Source organism: Geotrypetes seraphini, chromosome 8 (assembly GCF_902459505.1).
Source record: "Geotrypetes seraphini chromosome 8, aGeoSer1.1, whole genome shotgun sequence".
Taxonomy (NCBI): Eukaryota; Metazoa; Chordata; class Amphibia; order Gymnophiona; family Dermophiidae; genus Geotrypetes; species Geotrypetes seraphini.
The window spans coordinates 2,399,191-2,423,732 of NC_047091.1; the positions used below are offsets into that span (position 1 = coordinate 2,399,191).

Below are 24,542 nucleotides of genomic sequence, written 5' to 3' on the forward strand. Positions count from 1 at the left end.
CTGCCATTTTGCTGCCACAGATGGGGGGTGGTTGGCAGGCAGGAGGGAGTGGGCATCCTTCCTGCCATTTTTTTCTTGCGCAGGAGGGGCAACATGGCAGGAGGGCATCCTTTCTGCCAATTTTCACTAGCATGGGGGGATTCCCAATGCTGCGTTCATCAGGGGTTGGTGAGGGCCGTTATTGGTGGGGGGGGGGCATTTTTTTAATGGGGCAGATATTGTGCATGTATAACATGTACATCTGTGCCCATAAAAAAAAAGAGAGGTTTCCTGCCCCGAACAGCTGAGTGGCAGGAGGCTGCTTTCAGAGCTTCCCCTGCCTCTCAGCTGTTCGGGTTTCCCTTGCTGCTCTGCACACATGTGAGAGTCGTTCTCACATCGATCAATTGGACGGGAGAGGTAAATCATTTGATTGCAAACTTTTTAGTGCATCAATAGCTCTTTTAATTGGCAAAAAAATGGATCGGAGCAGACACACATGGTCTTACCAATCCTCTTTAGTGCATTTAGCCCCTTGAGTGAACTGCAGAAAAACAAATATCAAATAAACAGCATCTATTAGTGAGGATAGGAAAGGCACTTATGGATGTTTCTCAATAAAATTAGGCATGCATATACCGATTCTTACTTGCACATATAGCCACACACACAAATTACCCTGCCTTTGCAGGCAGATGCAATATATGCACTTGTATGCCTTTGTTGTTTGGGTCTCCTGTTACAAAAATTACCCGCCCTACCTATTACTTTGACATCACTTTAGTCCACCTTAAAGGAACCTTAAGAAGGTGGTTCTGCCTTTTAAATCTTAAAATGGATTGTTAATCCAATTAAAAATGTATGACCTTATTTTCCTTTCATTTGTTTTGTTTTATTTCTATGCATTACCTTTGTCAACACAAGTACAGATTATCATGCAAATAAAGCTTCCTAGTTCTGAATCTGCAGGGAAGGAACCTGAGAGCAGGGAACAGGGAGGAGAATCCTGAGAGAGAGATTGAGAGAACAGACTATGAAACAGCAGGGTGGGGGCAGCTATACAAAGGAGGGTAGGGGAGAGACAGCAAAGAGGAGAACCAGTGGGATGGGGACATCCTGAAAAAGAGGGACAGCAGGGAAAAGAGTCAGAGAAGGTCAGCAGGGAGGGAAATGAGAGAAAGAGAGCTAAGAGAGGAGCCCCAGTGAGAGAACCGGGGAGGGAGGAAGCAGTCTGAGAAAGAGAGGCAGGAGGGAGTGGGGTGGAAGGAGAAAGAGAGACAGGGAGGGGAGCCAGATAAAAAGAGCAAAGAAGGGGGAACCTAATGAGAGAAATAGTGGGGTGGGGGCAGCCTGAGAGAGAATGATGGCAGGGGAAAGAGACAGCAAAGAGGGAATCCAGAGAGAAACAAAGGGTGAGGACAGCAGCCTGAGAAAGAGACAGCAGGGAAGAGAGACAGAGGGACAGCAAAGAGAGAAATCGGAGAGAAACAGTAGAATGAGAGCAGCCTCAGAAGAGACAAGATTAGCAAGCAGCAAAGTTCAGAGAAAGAGAGCAAAGGGGTGGGGAAGCTGATGAGACAAACAGCGAGGTGGGAACAGCCTGAAAACGAGAGACAATAGGGAGGAAAGCCAAAGAAAATGAGTGAGGTGGAGGCAGCCTGGGAGAGACAGAGGGCAGGGACAAAAGATAGAAAGGGAAGGAAGTTCTTTGAGAGGACATCAGCGAGAGGAGCCTGTGAAGGGAGGGAGCTGAGAGACAGGGAGGAAGGGAGGAAGGGATGACCTATTGCCAGAGAGGCTTATAGAAACTCCGAAGAGTCATTTATAAAGAGAACTGAAGCAGCTCTGACAGAAGGAAAAAAACCCAGGAAGAATCTGTAATATATTAGGGATAGAGAGTGTGCAGGATAGCTCAGGAAGGTCAGGGCAGAGATGGCAAATACGATAGCAGAGCCGGGCTCTCGGGAAAATCCCCTCAAGTACAGAAATCAAGATTACGAGAGCCTGAGGAGTGCCTGCCTGAGAGAGAAGAAGCTGTTCGAGGATCCCCTATTTCCGGCGAGTCCACAGAGTCTGGGAATCACGCAGGACAAGACCGTCGTCTGGCTGAGACCCTCGGTAAGTCTGAAAAAGTTGATTAAATCTAACCCTCTGCACTGGTGAAAGGTGCTTAAAAGAAGAAAACACAATTCAGATTTCAGGTCAGAGAGGAGCGATCATAGCACCCAGAAAGAGAGTATTTGACCCTTCATTATATCCCCAAATGGAGTTTGCCTTGTAGTCATGTAGTCATACTCCAAACGGCACCCAAATTCCTGCTGTCTAACAATTGTCCTGTCTTTCCATCACTGTACTACTTATAGCGTACAGATGACAATATGTGTGCATAGATATGTATGACAATAGCAGTCCCTGAGTTACAGACGCCTGACCTAAGTACGACTCATACTTAAGAACGAGGTCTCAGCTTCAATTGATTTGACTGCGCAGTATTTCCAGTGGCATAAACTCCTACACTTCTCCTGGAATGATGGCCACATTAAGAACAGTGTGGGGTTCTTCATGCTGTACCTTAGAGAGAACACTGGAAGGGTCAGTTGGGAGCACAGGTAAGCAGCAAGAATCTTAAAATCTACAAGTTCTGAGTTACATACAAATCCTGCTTAAGAACAGCTTTAAAAACGTAATTCATTCCTAACCCGGGGATTGCCTATATATCAGTCAGTGTGCACATATATATGTGTGTCTGCATATGCATTTGTATTTATTTTAGTTTTTTATATATCACTTGAAAGCTATCAAATGTTGTGTATTAGATACAGTAGTGTAGGTATATTTCTATCTGTGGAGGACTCAGTCTTCAGACAGTCTAAGAGACTCTTTTATTAAACTGTATTAAGCACTAACGTGCACTTAATATAGGGAAAAAATACTTACTGCAAAACGGCTTAAAGTATTTTGCAGTACAGGGTAGGCCAAAAGTAGGTACATAGTATTTTTTCATTATTTCTTTTTATTGTACAGCGGCGGACCTAGCATATGTGACACCTGGGGCCCATCATTTTTTGACAACCCCCCCATCTATATCAAAATATGATTTTTAGTAACAATCCACATATCGCACAAGAGTATACCTAGGAAAAGGCAGCATCTTAAACACTGCAGTGAGCACTAGAACACCAACACATACATTGTAAAACTAAACAAACCAGATCCCGCACAGTCAATTGATCCTGCAGTCAATGCCAACTGAAAACTATGTTCTTTTCATATACACTGAACAGAGATACACCCTCACCCAATATGGAATAATCATAAACTAAAAATAGAAATATGTAGACAAAAGTTAAACTGAACCACCAAGAAACCAGACTCTGCATACAATGCAACACCACAACACCACAAAAACAGTGACACATGTCCTCTAATACTGTGCAAAATATAAAGACGGTAAATGTAAATTTGAAAAAATTTATATATAACAATCACCACTTTACAAATTAACAACTAAAAATAAAACAAATAATAAGAAATAAGAAAATACCATTTTATTGGACTAAACCATCCCGCTGCCGAACCTGAGCTCCCTCCATTTATTCCGCAAGCAACTAAAAACCTGGCTCTTCTCTAACATGTAATTTCTTTTTTCCCTTACTTTTCCACTCAACTTATAAACTTATGTAAACCTTTTCCTACCCTTCTCATTTTTAAGTTCTTGTAAACCGTGCCGAGCTCTACTTCCGTAGAGATGATGCGGTATATAAACTTAAGGTTTAGTTTAGTTTAGTTCAATTAGCTTTCAGAGGCCAAATCTTTCTTCAGAACAGTACAGTATACTGCTGTTATGGTATCCTGTCCTGAGGAAAGGGGTTTAGTCTAAAAAATTGCCTTATTTCCATTTCCTATTTATAAACTTTTATCAATACCGTACAATACTACTTGATTCTAAGTAAAGCAACAAAAAATCTTTCTACCTTTTGTCATTTCTGCTTTAATCATCTTCTCTTTGCTCTCTTCTTTCTATACAGCATTTGTCCTCTCTCCCTTCCATGCAACATCTGCCCTCTCTTTGCCCCTTCCACCCAGCTTCTGCTCTCTCTACCCCTTCCATCTACTGCCCACATTCTCTCTGCCCCTTCCATCTACTGTCCACCCTCTCTTCCATATGGCATCTTCCCTCTTTCTATGTCCCTTCAATAAACTGTATATCTGGGGTCCCTTCTCTCCTTTGCACATGATTCATTTCAGCTTCACCCCTCTCCATTTTTCTGTCTCCACCCCCTCCCCTATGCTTTGGCATCTCTATCTTTCTCTTCTCCTTTCCTTCCTTCCTTCCCACTCCACACCATGGTGTAGTATCTCTATCTCCTTCCCTTCCCTCATGCCATGGCATCTCTTCCTCCCCCTCCATGGTCCGGTATTCTCCTTTCCCTCCCTCCCTCCCATGGACTTGGCATCTTTGGTTCCTCTCCCTTGTTTTCCTTCTCCCTCCTTCCCTCTCTCTCCTCAATTGGGTGCTGCAGCAGCATTTCTCTCCCCCCTTCCCTGTGCAGGAGCAGCAGCAGCAGCATTTCTCCCCCCCTTGCCTGTGCAGTATTTCTACCCTCCCCCCTTCCCTCCCCAGCAATTCTACCCTCCCCCTTCCCTGCCCAGCATTTCTACCATTCCCCTTCCCTGCCCAGCATTTCTACCCTCCCCCCTTCCCTGTGCAGCATTTCTACCCTCCCCCTTCCCTGCCCAGCATGTCTGGCCGGTTCCCCTGCTGAAAGCCGCGGGCGTCTACACCTCACCGATCTGCGGCTGCGTCGGAAGCCTTCTCTCTGACATCGTGATTGCGCGAGGAGCGGACACCCACGGCTTTCAGCAGGGGAGCTGGCCAGAATCTGAGCAATGCCGGTGAGCACCCGCGGACACCCCTGTTTACTGCCTCTGCTGCTGGTTAAGGAAAGGCAGCAGTGGCAGAATAGAGAGGGTGGCCGGCTGTGCACCCCCTTGGGGCGTGCACCCGAGGCGGACCGCCCCCCACCCCCCCCCTCCCCTTGGTATGCCACTGGTGCAGGTGTCATGAATAATATTCATATCAAGTTTTTGTATTTTTGTATTAGTTGCATCGTTTCACGTTTACTTGATTATTGTTCAGTAGTGTATTATACTTATTCAATACCTGTACAATAAAAAGAAATAATGAATAAATGCTGTATATCTACTTTTGACCCGCCCTGTAGTTTGCCAGTAGCAAATTTTTTAGACTATTTATTAGACAGGTGTGTCATGGGCAGAGAATGGGTGTGAAAGCATTAATGCAGAGTAAATATAGGAGCATGAAGTGATTAAGTGCTCCTGCATTAACTTTTTTCAGGTAAGTTGTACTAATGGTAACACGATTTGAAATAAAAATATTTGAAAAATGCCTAAAATACTACTGCATTTGAAATGGGCTTAGTGCCATGGGAAAGACCCAGGTTAGAACATTCTAAGTTCATTATTCTCTGTTTCACCTCAGAATTAGAAAAGGTACAGAGAAGGGTGACAAAAATGATAAAAGGTTTGGGATGACTTCCCTACAAGGAAAGGCTAAAGTTGCTAGGGCTTTTCAGCTTGGAAAAGAGACGGCTCAGGGGGATAGGATAGAGGTCTATAAAATACTGAGTGGAGTGGAAAGAGTAGATGTGAATTGTTTGTTCCAAAAATACTAGGACTAGGGGACATGCAATGAAGCTAATAATTAGCAGATTTAAAACAAACCAGAGAAAATATTTTTTCACACAACGTGTAATTAAACTCTGGAATTTGTTGCCAGAGAATGTGGTGAAATCAGTTAGCTTAGCGAGGTTTTAAAAAAAGATTGGATAATTTCCTAAAAGAGAAGTTCATTGGCTGTTATTGAGATGGCTTGGGAAAGTCCACTGCTTATTCCTAGGATAAGCAGCATAAAATCTTTTTTACTACTTGTAACTCACTCTGGGCTCTTATAGGAAAACAGGCTAGAAAATTAACTAAATAAATAACCCGCTAACTGCCAATATTCAGTGGATTGGCTGGTCAGCGGATTGGCCAGTCTCCAGCTAAGTCGTGCGACATAGCCAGTCAGCACCAATATTCATTGGCTGGCTAAGTCCTCTCTAAAAATTAGATAACATAACATCGTACATTTTAACTGCATAACCATAAGTTCTATGCGGTTTACAAAAGATTATGAACTAAGGACAATATAAAGATGATCAAGAAAAAATTATTTGACAAGAGTTGAGTTTTCAGTTGAATTCTGAAATGTTTATAAGAACAGGCTCCAAGCAGTAACAATTGAAATTCCCTATCACGTGAAGCCGCTTGGAATGCTAAAGTATGGTCAAGAAATTTCTTGCTTTTACAGACCTGTACTGGCGGAAAGGTAAACAGGGCATGAGATTTTCTGCTATATTTATATGATGCTAGAGAGAATCTGTTAACCATGTAGGACAGAGCAAAAGCAACCCAACTTAAACAAAACACGAGCCTCCATTGGCAGCCAATGCAACTCACAATAGAATGGAGTCACATGATCATACTTTTTAAGACCAAGTATGAGTCTAACCATGTCCTTCTTGGGAATTGTTAAATATACAATAATCCAAAAGACTCAGGGGTCCTTTTATCAAGCTGCGGTAGGGGTTTAACGCACGTAATACTGTGCGTTAAACCGCCTACAGCGCTAGCCACTAACACCTACATTGAGCAGGCATTAGTTTATTAGCCGGCCGCGGGGGTTAGCGCGTGATGAAATGTCCGACACACTAACCCCGCTAGCGCAGCTAGATAAAAGGACCCCTCAGTAATAAAGATTATACTAGAAGTTTAAAAGCAAAAAACTCAAAAAAGGGTCTACTAGTACGCAGTTTCCACAGCATGTAATAACCCTTACGTACCACAGCATCTATTTGGTTTTTCATGGTCAGATGCTGATCCAGAACGACTCCCAATATTTTAATTGTTGGTTGAATTATTTACAAGGTAGAATTTATACTAATCGATGGCTCGTGAATAATCTTATGTGGCGCCACAACAAAAAACTTCGTCTTATCAGGGATAAGCTTGAGTTTAAAATCCTGAATCCAAGAATTCATCAATTTCAACACAGACTCAATTTTATGAGAAATATGAGATAGAATTGTGCCACAAGGTATAACAATTGTGATATCGCCAGCATAGCTGAACAATTCTATACCTAGGTTACTCAAGCTGTAACCCAAGGAGGAGAGATATACATTAAATAATGTGGGTGAAAGTGGGGAACCCTGAGGTACACCACTCAGATTTTTCCAGTTAAAGGAAAACTGATTTTTAAACTTAACCCGATATTGTCTGGATTCCATTCTTTAAACCACAGGAGAACATTACCCTGTAGGCCAAAAGCATCCAACAAGTCAATAATTTTGTATGATCTACCAAATCAAAAGCGCTACTTAGGTCAAACTGAAGCACCAACGCACTGTTACCCTTGCTCAGTAGGCTATTTAAATGGTCTAGTAATGTAGCCAATACTGTCTCAGTGCTAAAATAGGTTTTGAAACCTGATTGAGAATTGTGCAATAGGGAGTGTTGGGCAAGATATTTTGTGAGCTGGATTTGAACAAGACCCTCCATGATTTTTACAAAAAAGGGAATGGATGCAATAGGTCTGTAATTAGATGATACTGAAATAGATTCTTTGATGTTTTTAATTATTGGCGTAATAATTATATTACCTTCCTCATGTGGAAATATTCCTGCTTCTAGGGAGTCAGCCATTCGAACAGTTTCAATTTGAAGCTTAAAAGAACACACCTGCCATAAGGTTAGGAGTGCAGGGTCAAGCAGACAATATGATTTAGCATATCTACAAAATAATTTAGAAAAATCATCCCATTTTGGATAATCAAATGTAGACCAATGTAGATCTGCACGATCTTCTTCTTCTATCATATTAAAATGATAGTCGATAATTTCTGAACAAGGCTATGTTTACAGTGGCTGCAATAGCTGGTTATTGCATTGAATATCTGGGTTCACCACCAAGCATAGGAGGTAGCTGTGCTCAAATGATCTGAATATCAATCCAGGGTTCCTGGTCTTGTACATAAGAATACAGAAGTACATAAGAATAGCCTAACTGGATCAGACCAATGGTCCATCCAGCCCAGTAGCCCGTTCTCATGGTGGTCAATCCTAGTCCCTAGTACCTGGCCAAAACCCAAGGAATAGCAACATTCCATGCTACCAATACAGGGCAAGCAGTGGCTTCCCCCATGTCTTTCTCCAGGAAATTGTCCAAACCTTTCTTAAAACCAGGTACACTATCTTCTCTTACCACAACCTCTAGCAATGCATTCCAGAGCTTAACTATTCTGAATAAAAAAATATTTCCGCCTATTGATTTTAAAAGTATTTCCCTGTAACTTCATCGAATGTCTCCTAGTCTTTGTAATTTTTGATGGAGTAAAAAATCAATCTACCTGTACCCGTTCTATTCCACTCAGGGGTACATGACACTATGTAGGGTAAACTTAAATTACTTACCAGGAAGAGGATAGGGGTGGGTTAGGTGTCTCACAAATATCAGAAATATCAGAATATATGAAAAACATAAAAGCATTCCAATGACAGACTCACAAGAAGAGAGTATACCGACGAAAGCGCGCAGGACAATGGCGTGCTGACAATGGTGCACTGACATCTGTGTGCAGGACGAATGCACGCCACTGGTTTGCCGCTTTTACGCATTACTGTTAGCATTGTGTGGGGATGGGGGAACCCCCAGTACACTTAGAACTGGTAGCGCTCCCATTGGGGGGGTTTGGGGGGGGAGAACCCCCTCCAGTACACTGAAAACTTCCATTCTCCCAGAGGGAGTGCGAGCAGTTATAAGTGTAGTAAAAGCAGTGAAACCGGTGGCGTGCATTCATCCTGCACGCAGATGTTGGCACGCAATTGTCGGCGCGCCAATGTCTGCCACACTTTTGACGTGCCACCCAAGAAGAGGGTAGAGATGAGTTAGATCCCTACCCTTTTCTTCTGAGACTGACAATGGAATGTTTTTATGTTTCTTATATATTCTGATATTTGTCAACATTTGTTTGTTCATTTTTTATCTGAAGAAGGTAATGCCTTCAAAAGTTAATCAAAAATGTATTAAATTAGTCTGATAAAAAGTATCATCTTTTCTCTGTGTGGCATAGTGGTTAAAACTACAGCCTCAGCACCCTGAGGTTGTGGGTTCAAACCCGTGTTGCTCCTTGTGACCCTGTGCAAGTCACTTAATCCTCCATTGCCCTAGGTCAGTGGTCAGCAAACTGCAGCTCGCGAGCCGCATGCGGCTCTTTAGCCACTTGAGTGTGGCTCGCGGCTCAGCTAGTTAGAGCAGGGCTGCCCAACTTGCGTCCCTTCCCCGTAAAGAGGACGCTGAAGCGCCGGGCCGACCAACATTTGCCACCTGACGTTGGAGCGGAAGTTCCGGGCTAGCCAATCGCTGCCTGGCTGGCACGGAACTTCCTCTCCAACATTAGAATTGACATTGGATGGGGAAGGTTGGTCGGCCCGACACTTCAGTGTCCTCTTTATGGGGAAGGGAAGCAGGGAGAGCTCAGAACTCGGCGGCAGCCTGTTCCCCAACTGCGGTGGCAGTGGAAGCCTATTCTCCGGTGGCGGTGGCGGCCTGTTCCCTGGAGGCAGTGGTGGCCTGTTCCCCAATGGCGGTGGCTTGGGGGAGGGCAGGGAGAAAGAAAGAAAGACGGGAGACAGACAGAAAGGGGGCACGGAGAGAGAAAGAAAGAAAGGGGGCACGGAGAGAGAAAGACAGACAGAAAGAAAGGGGGCATGGAGAGAGAAAGAAAGAAGGTTGCAGGGTGAAAGAAAGAAAAAGTTGGAGGAAATGAGGTCTTGAGGAGAGGAAGCATACAGGAGGCTGAAAGAAGGGAAGAAATATTGGATGCATAGTCAGAAGAATAAAGTACAACCAGAGACTGATGAAATTACCAGACAACAAAGGTAGGAAAAATGATTTTATTTTCAATTTAGTGATCAAAATGTGTCCGTTTTGAGAATTTATCTGCTGTCTATATTTTGCACTATGGCCCCCTTTTACTAAACTGCAATAGAGGTTTTTAGCGCAGGGAGCCTATAAGCATCGAGAGCAACACAGGGCATTCAGCGCAGCTCCCTGCGCTTAAAACCGCTATCATGATTTAGTAAAAAGGGAGGGGGTATATTTGTCTATTTTTGTATAGTTGTTACTGAGGTGACATTGCATAAAGTCATCTGCCTTGACCTCTTTGAAAACCTGTGGAATATAATTAGATTTTAATTTCTATAAATGAATAGAATGAAAATGATATAAAATTGCTTGCTTGTTTTTAAATGTGTGCGCTGAAGGGAAGTGTAGAGAGAGTGGGCTGAGGACGCTGAAGGGAAATGGGGAAGAGAGAGTGGGGAGAAGACGCTGATTTGTAAATCAACAATTGTACAGAATATTGTTTCTTTTTATACTTTAATATAATAAGTTCAGTATAAAACTATTCTAGGCTTATGTGGATGGGATCAGATGGTTTGTGGAGACGGGGACTGAACTCGCGGGGGATGTGGTGGGGACGGAGCTATGCTCAAAGTTTATTTTAGTCCTTCCTTATTTTTTACTTTACCCCCTATTGTTCTTTCCATTCATGTCCAGCTCTGTCTCCCTGATTGGCGGATGTACAGAGCATGTGAGTGGCAATCAGCAACTGGTGTGCTGAGGGGTCGAAGAAGCTTAGAGGGAACACTGGTTGGCATTTCCATGGGAACCCCGGAGAACCAGCGTCCATCCCCACGGGGAATCCCGTGGATCTGGGGATATCCCGTGGGAGTCCCGTAGACCTAGGGCAGGGCTGCCCAAGTCCGGTCCTCGAGATCTACTGGCAGGCCAGGTTTCCAGGATATCCACAATAAACATGCATGAGAGAGATTTGCATACCAAGAAGGCAGTGCTTGCAAATCTCTCTCATGCATATTCATTATGGATATCCTGAAAACCTGGCCTGCCAGTAGATCTCGAGGGCCGGACTTGGGCAGCCCTGACCTAGGGGGTATCCCCACGGGAGTCCCATGGACCTGGGGGGGATTCCTGTGGAGTTCCCACGGGATCCACAGGATTCCCGTAATCCCTGTTCCTGTGCAAACCTCTAGCTGGGAGCAGAGGTAAGCAGCAAAAATCTTAAATCTACAAGTTCTGAGTTACATACAAATCCAACTTAACAGCTTTAAAAACGCAACTCGTTCTTAACCTGGGGACTGCCTATATATAATTTGTAAACTACTTTGATTGTAAGTACAGAAAGATGGTATATCAAGTCCTGTTCCCTTTCCCTCCTTGTGAGGACATGCTAAGGCCACTTGTTACCACAGTTTGGTAAAAGGGCCCCATTATATTAAAGGCATGTAAATGATCTGAATGCATGATAGATTCCATCCTATAATGCCAGTAGAAGTGGTTTGCTGCATAGGACTATTTCTCCTCTATCGAGTCAGATTGAAATTGAATAAAGGGAGGATTGGTTGAATAAAATGACTTTCTCAATTCCACTGATGGGAGAAAGCAAACAAGTGGGTTTCTCTGAGACTTTTACTTCTCTTTTTTTCTTTTTTCTTTTGTAGAACATTTCTAAATTGCCACGGTTTGTTCTCCATTCTGCCGATACCACAGATATTTGCCAGGGAGAATTGGGTATGTTCGTCCAGGCTACTGCTGCAGCTGAGCTGTTTTGAAGGGACTGCAACACAAGGAACATTTTATTCACAAATTTGAGACCTGGGCTGGAGGGTTATAATGTAAGAGAGAGGCAGGAGGCTAGAGTATGTGATGACAAGGGAGAGGTAGGAAGCTAAGGCTAGAATATGAGAATATGATAAAGGGATAAAAACAAAAGACTGTGAATGTAGATGTTCTGAAAGATGATTTATTATTCGCTTTTCGCAAAAAAACATTAAAATGCAAATATAAGTCTTTAGTACATATATGAGAGCCCAACTGGACACTACACGGTCCGTGTTTCAGCAAACACACCTTCCTCAGGGGTCCAGAGGATGTAGGGTACACAAATAGAAGAATAGACTAAAAACAGTGGACTTGTCTTTGAGCAGATAACCGAAAATGGCTGAAGACAAGCAAAGTGGCGCAAAAAATCAGATTGTTCTCACTGTGGAATATTGGGTCTTTTTTTTGTTTCTTACAGTGATAAAGGGGCAATGGCTGAAGAGCAACAGAGTTGGGAGGGGAAGGGGAATAGAATTTTAGGTCTTTCTATTAGTTTTGTTTGTTTTTGAATTTTAAAAATCAGCATCTCCTGTATGAGAGTCTGCTAGGTATTCATCCTCCAAATGTTGTTAGTTATAGCATTTTGTTCTATAAATAATAAATCTATAGAAAACGGCTAAATATTTTTTATTTATTTGTCACATTTGAGGGTATGCTTTGCCTGATGTTCAATGTGAGATACAATATAAAACAAACATAATAAATATGAGAATATGCAAAAAACAACATAGCAGAAAATGTAAAACAACCCCCTCAAAAAAAACACACACACACACAAAAAACACACCATATAACCCACAGAAAACTCAACCAGAACGAAAAATCTGTTCCACCAATCACACACAACACATAAACCCGAGTAAAACTAAAAATCCAACCTACCAACCCCACATGACTAATAAACTCAAGTAAAACTAAAAATCCAACCTACCAACCCCACATGACCCATAAACCCAAGAAGTTGAAATCTATTCTACATAAGCCATAAACTCAAGTAAAACTAAAAACATCCTACCAATCCCACTTAATCAACCCAATAAGTGGAGTGTGTGGCACAGTGGTTAGAGTTACAGCCTCAGCACCTTGAGGTTGTGGGTTCAAATCCCATGCTGCTCCTTGTCAGCCTTACACTTCTTTCAAGCTAATGGATCCCTCTCTGTGTGAGCAGACACCATTTCATTTCAAGTGTGAATCTCATCAGTTTATGGAGGCTGACAGCTCCTGTTGGACTAATTCATCCTCCTATTCACTGACTGCCTCACAGTTTTGGACTACCTCGGAGCTGGACACTTTTGTTTTCACCTGTTCTTGCCACAAAATGTTTCCTTTTCTCTGGACCCCGGGTACATTATAGCCTTCCTAAGAACACTTAGCTGTACAGTTTAAGCTATTTACTGAACAATACCTGGTGTAGCCATACACCACTGACCTTCATCACCATTCATAGGACAACCGATTCCACGCCTCTGGTAACCAATGATTCTATGGACATCCCAGACTTTATTTCATATGCTGTGCAATAACTCCCTCTTGGTATGGGGAATGAGACATTTCACAAGCTACTGAATTTTATTGGACTCCATGCCTATATTGAACAACTTAAGACAGCCTCCAAAGAAGTGAATCATACCATTGCTTTTGAAAATGGACAGATTGCATAAACTGTTGAAAATTTGCTACGAGATTCTCATGTCTCTGTTTGGGAACTTTCTTTGGGTATTCGCCTACTGCTGATCATGTCTTTAATGTTCGAATTCACCCTATCATTATACTAATTATTATACAAATTGTGCTATGTTTTGTTATGATTTTCCTATGCTGCAAAATGAAACACATGTACATCTCTTTACAACGCATATACCACATGATTCCCTCTATCTTTTAAGATAGTTACACATGATTTTCCAGTGTCTATCTGTGTCACCAAACTAATTTAACTAATTTGGCTAATTTTGCTAATCTAGCACTGTCTACTGCATTGCACACCAGGGTCGGCCATGGTCTCTTCCCACACCCTCATACCCACTCATGGCACCCTAGTACCTTTAGGCCTAAACCTGAGAAAACTTCCTGCATTCCTTATGCACTATTCATTCTCTCTAAGATGGGTAAGAGGTAGCATATTGGGTTTCCCTGCCCATTAGCGACTGCCCAACCTAAAACATGAGGTCTGGATTAGAGAATGACATAGTGAACAAACATGGTGGGCCACGCTTTTCCCGCGGCTACAGAGACACCAAAGACTGACTTGCTGCAGATATGTGAACAAAATTTTTCACTGCCCACGAGAACTGTGAAAAGCTTTGTCCTCGCAGTTGGAAGCACCCCCTCATTCCTTACCACCATTAACCACTTGTGGGGAGTATGCAGCACTGTGTGGGCCTCCCGCCCCCTTCCACTCCAATGTGAAGCCACTGCTGTTTGCTGCCATCACTGGGGATCCCATTTGTAAACAGGCCTCCTTTCTGCCCTTCAGCTGCATGCCCCCCTCTGCCTAAGCCGACCCAGAAGGCTTCCCTCCGATGTCAGAGCTGACAGCCGGGAATTCCAGTTACCTTCCAGATGGGCTGCTCTTTCCTGCATTCAGCTGCACTTGTTCTTTGCAGTGACTTGGGCAGCTGATAACAGAGGGAATGCTTGCAGGTCATCCACATGCAGCATGCAAGAGCCACTGCCCATGTCTCTGCAAAGAACAAATGTAGCTGAAGGCAGGAAGGAGCAGCCCAGTTGGATGGCCCTGAAGAGAGCGAGTGTGGCCCTGAAGGGAACAAGAGAGAGAGGGGATATGAATGTGGGACAAAAATTTGGGACAAAGGCTGGAAGGCAGGGAGAGTGGCACAAACTTTGGACATAGGAGGGAGGGAGGGAGGGAATAGAAAGGGAGAATTGTTGGGCATGAGTGCATATGAGTGAGAGGGAAAGAGATGTGCACTTATGGGGAAAGAAAGATAAAGGAAAATTGTTGGGCATAGAGAGGGAGAGAGAGAAGTGAGGTAGAGAAGCATAGGGAAGAGAACGATGAGAGGGAGAAATGTTGAATATGGTGGTGGAGAGGAAACAAAGGGACAGATTGAAAGGGATACAAGGGGGAGGAAGTTGGACCTAGTGATGGAGGGAGAGGTGTGGCATGGTGCTGGAGAGGCGTGATAGAAGGAAAAATGTTGAGCATGGGGCTGGAGAGCAGTGGTGAAAAATTCTGCACATGATCTGGAGGGTGAGAGAGAAAGAAATGTTGGATGTGGCAGTAGAGGGAGAGGAAGAGATGCACTGGATCTCTCTCTTTTTCCCAATCCCTATACACAGGGGGAGAAGATCATAGAATGGTGAGATGATGAAGGCAATGAGGTGGGCACAGGGGAAATACTAGCAAGAAATTATAGGAGACATAGAGAAGGGAGATGCTGAACATGGGGAACAATACATACATAGAGATAGAAGATGGATGATGAGCATGGAGAAAGAAGAAATATGAAATGGTCAGGAGACCCTGGCAAGCGAGTTAACAGAAGACAAAAGAAAACAAAGATCAGCGCCTGAGACCAACATGATCTGTAGAATAAAATGATGAGACAACAAAAGGTAGAAAAAAATAATTTTCTTTTCTATTTTGTGATTAGAATATATCAGATTTGAAATATGTATCTTGCTAGAGCTGGTGTTAGACAAAACTAGGGACCGCAAAGCCCAGGCCGTGTTTCTTTAGCTTCGTGTGACTGCGGTAATCTGTTAGCATGATTTTTCTGTGTAGCATTCTTTAATAATTTGGCTTATTCAGTTTTCTCGATAGTGGAGGGAATATTTGTGAAGGGGAGGGGCGGGAACACAGGGGTTTTGTTGATCCTTGCTATGTATTATTTATGTTTATAAAATGACAATTGTACAGAATATTGTTTCTTTTTATACTTTAATAAAATGTTCAGTATAAAATCATAACTATTTGAGGCTTATGTGGATAGCTTGCTGGGATGAGATGTGGATGGGGGACTGAGCTCGTGGGGACGGGTCAGGCACACGACCAATTTCGCAGGGACACATTTTCTCCCACATAATTCTCTAGTCTGGACTCATAATAGGACTTGCTTATCTCCATAGCCATGGAGACAAACTGTGCATGATAAGGGGACCTGCTGAGAGAGGCCTTATAGAAGGGCAAACTTGACTGTTTAAAAAACAGTTGCAGAAGTGAATGCTATGTAGAATGGTACCACAGGCTTTCCTTCGTTAAAAAATTTAAAAAGTGTGGGAAATGTCAGCTTTACATTAATGAATGCTGCTTGTCAGCATGTGAGATGGCCTAACCAGAAGGGCAGCAAAGGTCTCTGGGGAATTATATTAAACAAATCTGATCTTGGGAGTGTCAATGCAGATAGACCAAAGGCTCCTGACCATTCAGCCTTAGAATGCCACTAAATAACTTCTAAAATACCAGTACTTGAGATTAACAAAGAACCTTGGCAGAGTGCTGGGAGGATCCACCACAGCCCTCGAGTTTAAAACAGATGTGCTAAAGACAGATGCTTAAGGAAACCAGACAAAGAATGGCTCCAGCTGCCTGTTCTTAAAGACGATGGGAAGATAGGACTTAAATGGGAAACCAAGGTGGCAAGGGGGCCCCTTCTGGTGATTCAGACAGGTTTGGGCAGCCGCAGGAGCGGACTGCTGGGCATGATGGACCTATGGTCTGACCCGGCGGAGGCACTGCTTATGTTCTTATGTACATGTACTTATTGTCAATTGAGAGCCATTGTTTCAAACAGTTTCCAAATTATGAACGGAAGAGAGATACTGGAAAATGTTAACTTAACAACAATAGATGTTATTTTTAGAACAAGTCTCTTGCTGATCTATCTTTCTGCCCCTTATTTTTCTCCTTTTCTGCCTATTCACACCTATACACCCACTATTCAGGCCCAGACACACACACGTTTATTCAGTTACACCACATGCTTTCTCTGCTCTGGAAAAAAACCACATGTTTACCTATACACACACCAGAAGCAGCTCTAAACCTAATTGTATACTCTGTATTTGTAATATTAAGATTATTCCTATAAAATATATTCTTTATGCAACCACCTGGCTATTATTATTGTCATTAAGTTAATTCCCGCTGCATCTTTTGAGGCCTGAACCCAGGACCTCTTGCACATCCACAAAAGACTAGCCAAAAACACACATTTAAACACAAAAGATTACTCCTATGTATTTTCAAGTCTTCAATGTCACTGAGCTGTTGTCTCAATGAATTCTGGGGTTTCATTAATTAAGATCTCAACTGTTTTATGAGCTTGAAGTACTGGTGCTTCATCCTATTGAAAAATAAAGTACAGTACTCAGAAATATCTTGAAATTCAGGCAGAAGTTTCTGCTGCATTATGATATTTTTGAGTTACAGTATTTGGAAAAGTGTTAGGGGTCCCTTTTTCCCAGACACCGTCCGCTCGATATTAGGTGCTATTTAGCCAGTCAGGAATGACTCCTGGCCAGTTAAATAGCATTTAGCCAGCTAAGTGTTAATATTCATTGCAAGATGACTACTGAATATTAGTGCTTAGTGGCTAGCCCGATCACTGGCTATGTTAAAAATGAAAGGAAGCTCCAGAATGAGAAGGCATAGAATGAAGTTAAAAGATGATAGGCTCCGGAGTAATCTAAGAAAATACTTTTTTACAGAAAGGGTGGCAGATGCATGGAATAGGTTCCCGGTAGAGATGAAGACAAAGGCTGTATCTGAATTCAAGAAAGTGTGGGGCTGGCATGTGGGATCTCTTAGGGAGAGGAGGTGATAGTGGATGCTGTGGGTGGATGGATAGACAAGATGGGCCATTTGGCCTTTATCTGCCATCACATTTCTAAGTTTCTAAAAATAGACCTGAAATTCAATGCTGGTCACTGGATAAGGCTCAGCATTGAATTTCTGGGTTTACCGCCAACCACAAGAGTCATCCCGGCCAACTCCCATAGTCTGAATATTGTCCCCCAGGTATATAATGAAACATGAAAAGGGAGAGGGATGGTTTGAGGAGGTATGACATGGAGAAACAGGGAGAGGTGTATGGGTAATCAGAAGGTGATTAAGCAGTATAATTTTATGGTTTATAATATGATAGGAAATCCAGAACTTTATGTTCTTCTGGTGGGTGTCAAAATATTTCATCATTTTAACTTCAAAGGTCTTATGTCCTTGGATTGTTTTGCAGTTACCTTTTCATGTTTCACTATCAGGGGAATTTTCAAAGCTATAAGATGTGCAAAAAATGGCATAAATCGGCACTTGGACATTTTTCTCACCAAAATGTCTGATTTTCAAAACCATATTTCTGGACATCTTGTGAGGCGTTCTACCCACTGTGCATACAAGACTAAAGGGGGCATGTTGGAAGTGTGCTCTGGGCAGGCTTTGGGTGGGCTTACACTTGGATGTCTTGCGGCGATAAATGTTTCCCAAGATGTCTGTGGTGCTCAATCTTTTTATTCACTCAAGAACTGGCATGGGGTCATACTGGACTTTGTGCTTACAAATGGGAAAGTGTTTCTGATGTTACAGTGGGTTATCATATGGCATCCAGGGATCACTGCATGGTACAGTTTAATATTAAGATGGGTAAAGAGAGGGATTATTCAAAAGTAAAGGTTCTAGACTAAAAAAACTAACTACATTCTTTTTGTGAGGTAAGTCAGTAAAAGTAAGAGGAAAAGAAGGCCACTTTGGTTCTCAAAAGTAGTAGCTGAGAAGGTAAGGAATAAGAGGTTAGCTTTCATAAACTACAAAAGATAACAGAAAGAAGAAGACAGGCAAAAAATCTGGGAAAGTTAAGAAAGGCTGGTTGAGTAGTCAGGAAAGCAAAGATACAAATGGAAGAAAAAAAATAGCTGACACGGTAAAACGGGGAGACAAGAAATTTTTTTAGATATATCAGTGATAGGAAAAAGTGCAAAAGTGATATTGTGAGACTCAAAAGTGAAGTTGACTAATATGTAGAAGCTAATAAAGAAAAGGCTGAATTACTTAAATATTTCTGTTCTGCATTCACGGCTGAAGATCCGGGAGTGGGACCACAGAAGACAAATGTGAATAGGGATGGTGGAATGGTAGACCCTGATCGATTTTCAGAGGGTTGTGTTTGTGAGGAGCTAGCTAAATTAAAGATAGACAAAGCGATGGGGCCGGATGGTGTATATCCGAGGGTCCTGAAGGAACTTAGGAAAGTTCTGGTGGCTCCACTGAACGGATCCAAGGTACAGTTGCAGGATTTCAATTTGAGGCAGAGATTATAGACCAGGGATTCGGAAACAAGTTCGAAGGAAGACCAGGATCTGTCTGTTGGGATAGGGTTGGGGTCAATTGGAATCAGAGATTTGTAGGAGATTGCAGGTGGGAATGAGGACTCTGGTCTTTTACAATTCCTTTCTGCTTCCTGCTCTTATTTCCAGGAAACTGCTGGCTCCTAGCTGCTGTATCCTCTTTAACACTACAGAGTGGCCTCTTCTCCTATGTGGTGCCAGATGGACAGAGTTTCCAGAAAGATTACGTTGGAATTTTCCACTTCCGGGTAAGGGTTTAAGGAGACTGTGATCAAATGTGCTTCTGTACTAGAAACATGAAGGCAGATGAAGACCCAGGTCCATCCAGTCTCCACTTGTTCTCCCTATTTCATTTCCTTTGTACTTATTTATTTATTTAAAAATTAATATACCGCATAAATACGGTTTACAAAATTATATACATATATATTAAGAATACTAAAACATGTTTCGACAGAACATAGACAATAAAACATTAACAGTATCAGTAAACCGCCTCAAACTATCATGGCTTTGGTGGTATATAAAAATAAATTTATTATTATTATTATTATTATTAAAACCTTTCTTTCAAATTCATCCAACAAGATGGAAAGACAAAATCCCATAAAAACATTTACAGGACGGTAAGGCTTCAGCAGCAAATAGCATTCACAAATAATTGTGTTTTCAACATTTTCTTCAAATTCAGTCTCCCATCACAAAATTGCAGAATACCAGGCAGCGCATTCCAAAACTTGGCACCTGCTACATGAGAGACTAACATCTTAACCTCCAAATTCAACTCCATGCTATTTTCAGATCTCAAACATTTTCTGGGTTGATAGATTTAAAAAAAACCTCCTTTATTACCCTTGGGAAAACGTGATATAAGATTTGCTATATGATTGAGAGAATCTTAAACTGGACTCTCTTCTGCAGTTGTTTCAACATTGGGGTAATATGAGTCATTCTTGAAATCCCAGTAATCAATCTTGCTGCAGAGTTAACTAACATCTGCAGTGCCCTCATCTTCACTTTAGTAACTCCCAAATAAAGAGAATTGCAATAATCCACACTACGGAAATCATAAGCTGGTAGCATAGGTTTTAATCTATATAACAATTGTAATTGCATATATCCTATCCGAATCGTTTTCAGTATTTGGTTTTCCATAGACAAACAACTATCCAAACATACTCCCAATACCGTCATCTTTTTTTTAACTAACAGTTTCTCACCTATGACATCGACACTTTCTAATTCAAAGTTATCACTTTGACTTTTTACCACCATCACCTCTGTTTTAACATTTAATTTCAGATCATGATCATCCATCCATCCCACAATCATTTATACTCTGCAAAATCAGAAAAAGTTCTAAGGCTTACCACTTGCTCTCCCATGGCTAATCGTATCTTTCTTGAATGCCATACCATTTTTTTCATCTGCCAGTAGCATTGCTAGTATGCATACATCCAGCCACTGAGTAGAGTAGATATAGGTTCTTCAATGCATTAACACTGCTATTCACTCTGTTGGGAAATTTTCTCTATAGTTCTGGCAGTTTGGGAAGTGGATCGAAGTGGTGGTGGATGATAGATTGCCAACAAGACAGAATCAACTCATCTTCACAATTTCCACAACCAAGGATGAATTCTGGAGTGCTCTATTGGAGAAAGCTTATGCCAAGTAAGGACAGGGGCAAGACCTGAACCCCTTTCCCGCAGTAACCTCAAAGCCAAAGAAAGCCTTTTGGAGGTAATTTCCCATTTGGCCATGCCCTAGTGTTCACCGTGGCTATGGGGACAAGGCCATTCACTGGAACAGTGAATGGCTTTGTCCCCGCAGTTAAGGGAGGGAACGCGCGCGGTCACCTATCGCGCTCCCTCCCTCCTTATTGCCGCCCCCGAGTTTAAACAGCTCCCTACTCCCTCCCTAACCTTACCTTCATCATCTGTTTGATAAATATGTACAATCTAGATAAGTTAATAATAAGATCAGTTACAGAAATTGATTTTACAGTCACCAGTGGTTGGGTGGCCACTAAATTACCCTGTACCAGACAAGAGAAGTGTGAAAGGGGGAAGCAGTAGAGAGGGACATGGAAAAGAGATAGTGGAGTGATAGAGAAGATGAAAAGATAAGAGCAGGGATAATGGAGAAACAAAAAGTGGAGAGCAGAAGGAAGAGGAAGGAGACATGGGCAGATTGCAAAGATGCCAATTGACCCAATTCAAGGAGGCAGATTTTTAAATTTATCCTGGATTTCTGACACCCACCTATTTAGGTGCATTATGGCACCATAGTGCAGTGTTCAAATGCTAGAAGCAGAGACTACAAATACCAGAATTAATTGGAACATAAGCTAAAAAAAAAAAAAAAAAAATTTATATACTGCAATACCTCATGGTTCAGTGCGGTTTACAATAAGAGGTAAGAACTGTAAAAACACAGAAAATTTATACCATAAAGCACAGTACATTATATATAAAATATAACATTAAAAAATTATTAACTTATCTAGATTGTACATATTTATCAAACATGACGAAGGTAAAGTTAGGGAGGGAGTAGGGAGCTGTTTAAACTCGGGGGCGGCAGTAAGGAGGGAGGGAGCGCGATAGGTGTCCCTTAACTGCGGGGACAAAGCCATTCACTGTTCCAGTGAATGGCCTTGTCCCCATAGCCACGGTGAACACAAGTTTTTCCTCACCGTTTTAATGATCTTCTAAGAAGAAGAATTTAAGATCAAATCACTAAAGGCTCCTTTTACAAAGCCGTGCTAGGGCCTTAACACGCGGAATAGCGCACGCTAAAATGCCGCACACGCTAGCAGCTACCACCTCCTGTGGAGCAGGCGGTAGATTTCCAGCTAGCACGCGCTATAGCATGCGCTAATCCAGTGCATGCGTTAAAACCGCTAGTGCGGCTTTGTAAAAGGAGCCCTAAAACTTTTGTTCCAAAGTCTTGCCTGAAAGGATAAGGTTCTATTAAGAAATCTTTTGTATACACAACCTCTTAATTGCATCAGTTGGCAACAATTTTTGGATGTGGATTTAGCTCACACCTTTTCTCTGTCTCCAAAGGACTTACAGTCTAAACCCCCTTTTACTAAACCGTGATAGCGGTTATTAGCGCAGGGAGCTGCACTGAATGCTCCATGCTGCTCCCGAAGCTCATAGGACCTCTGTGAGCATCAAGAGCAGCGCGGAGCATTCAGCGCGGCTCCCTGCGCTAATCACCGCTATCGCAGTTTAGTGAAAGGAGGGGTAAATGCATAGTACCTAAAGCAATGGAGGGTCAAGTGATTTGCCCAAAGAGCTCACTCAATAGTGACTACTTCTTGTGTTATTGTACTGGTAACTGGCAGCTGGCAGATGTTATGATCACTTTCCATTGCTGTCAGTCTCGGAGGTATGTGAAAATGCCCTTTGGGAGACAGAAGAAAAAGGAGTCTAGGAAGCAGGTTTCATTTATTGTTGCTACTATGTCTCTGGTGCTACTTGACTAACTTTTTTTATTTGACTAACGAGTGTATTAAAATGTTCAGAGATGCTTCATCCAAAAATGTGGAGAGTGATCTAATCCACAGTTCTTCAACCGCCGGTCCGCAGAAAATTTCTGCCGGTCTGCACAGGACCGGCGAGATCTACGAATTAAATTTCCTGTCGGGCATCTCTTCCCCTTTCCCTTCCAGGGCCGGCGTTAAGATCAGCTGCGGTACTGCTACAAATGGACGGCAAAAAGAAAGACAGAAGCCGCGGGACTTTTGCTCTTGCCTGCATCGCTATAGGCTCTGCCGATCTTGATCCCGCCCCCTTCTGAAGTGACTTCCTGTTTTTGAGGGGCAGGATTGAGACCGGCAGAGCTTGTAGCGAATAGCAATTCAGGCAAGAGGAAAGGTCCCGCGGCTTCTGTCTTCATTCTAGCCGTCTGATTTAGCGGGACCATAATTGAAGGTAGGGTAGGTTTTGCTTTGTTATTGCTACCAAGTTTAGCAGGACCGGGGTCGAAGGCAGGGCTAATAGCAATCGAGTGCTGGAAGAGTGAATCGGGGCCAGCAGCCAAGGGAGGAAATAAGAGATGCTGGATTATGAGGAGAGGGAAAAATGTGATATAGGTGTTGTTGGAAGGGGATGGTAGACCCAGGAAGGGGGATTGGTGTGACAGAAGGAAGATGGTGATCTTGTTTGCAGGCTGTTCCTAGAAGGTAAACAGTGCGGGGAGGCCAGGGGGGAAGCGGAAGGCCAAGGGGGGTGGAAGCCGGAAGCCGGTGGGGGGGGGGGAAGCCGACAGCAGCACTTCCCGACTGACCCTCCCTCCTCGCCCTCTAAAGCAGCTCCTGCTTTAGGGGGCGAGGGGGGAGGGTCAGGCAAATCGGGAAGCCGTTTTTTTTTGTTTTGAACCGATTCGAATCGATTCACCCGAAGTGAATCAGTGAACCGATTCGAATCGTGAATCGGGCAGCATTACTTCCTAGTCCTCTCTGATTCTGAAGGGAAATCAGCTGGCTTTTCAGTGTGAGAGCCACGCCCTGCTCTCAGTGTGCCTGTGCTGTTCTAAGACTCTCTTGGGCTCCCCCTGTGGATAGTCGGGTAAATGCAGGGTTTTCTCACAGGGGCATTTTGCCTAAACCTAATATTCACAGATTTGGAAGCAAACCTAGCAGAACTGGGCTGAGTTTCTATGTCCTCAGCTACTGAATAGTCAGATAGGACCTCATCTTCAGTGGAGTCCTCCCTAATGTACTCAGGGAACCTAGGCTACTGGGCTCTGCAGGGCTTGGGAACAGCTTTCCTAGCCCTGTCTCTGCCTCTCCTGGGGTTTCTAGCTGGGAACACGTTAGGCATAGAGTCTGACTGGTCACAGCAATTGGGTTATTGTGCGAAGTCAGTTTATGAAAAGGTTAGCAGCCACCTTCTCACTCCTAATGGTGTCTTGTATCCTCAGAAATCCTGCAGAAGTGATAAGTGATATTATCCTTTATCCTTAAGATGTTCTGAATCACAAAGTGGTCAGGGCAGCCTGCTAGATCACACAAAGTATAGCCCAATATATCCTTCTTCTTAAGTGCAAGCATAAAAGAAGCAGTAGGGTTCTCAACCCCTCTGACCTCAAACAGTATATTTCAGTCTCACTTCTCTGCCTTTTAATATATTAGCCTGGGTGGCACGGTAATAGGCTGTTGGTAGAACTTATATTGATAAGGCTTAGTCTTGAAGGCTTTTCCCTAATAACAAGGATTAATGGCTGAGGAGGCTCAGGAACAGCCAACATGGTTTCACCATTGTGTTCATATTTTGTAGTCAGGAAGTTTCCTGTTGCAACCAGTTCATCTCATTGATTATACTTAATGCATTTTTTTCTAGCAAAAAAAGGTGCCAGTACTCATTTGCCAGGCTATTTTTTGGGAGTGGGATGATCACTGAGGGACACAACTCACAGTAGCCAGGCCCCTGCAACCAGCCACAAA

General features: G+C 42.8%; 1 protein-coding gene across 6 annotated transcripts in view; it reads left to right on the plus strand.

Annotated features, from left to right (window-relative positions):
- LOC117365402 (calpain-2 catalytic subunit-like) overlaps positions 1–24,542 on the plus strand; it is a 104,125-nt gene that overhangs the window by 13,372 nt on the left and 66,211 nt on the right. For 4 of the 6 annotated variants that reach the window (XR_004540409.1, XM_033955805.1, XM_033955804.1 and 1 more), the window contains exons 1-4: positions 1,730–2,097; positions 11,623–11,692; positions 19,217–19,335; positions 20,625–20,758. Coding sequence is in view for 4 of the 6 variants with exons in the window: in XM_033955805.1 (XP_033811696.1) it covers positions 1,912–2,097; positions 11,623–11,692; positions 19,217–19,335; positions 20,625–20,758 (509 nt within the window). In the remaining 2 variants the exon portion in view is untranslated. Of the gene's footprint in view, positions 1–1,729; positions 2,098–11,622; positions 11,693–19,216; positions 19,336–20,624; positions 20,828–24,542 lie in introns of those variants that run through there. The other 2 variants (XM_033955806.1, XM_033955807.1) reach the window with 2 other exon arrangements.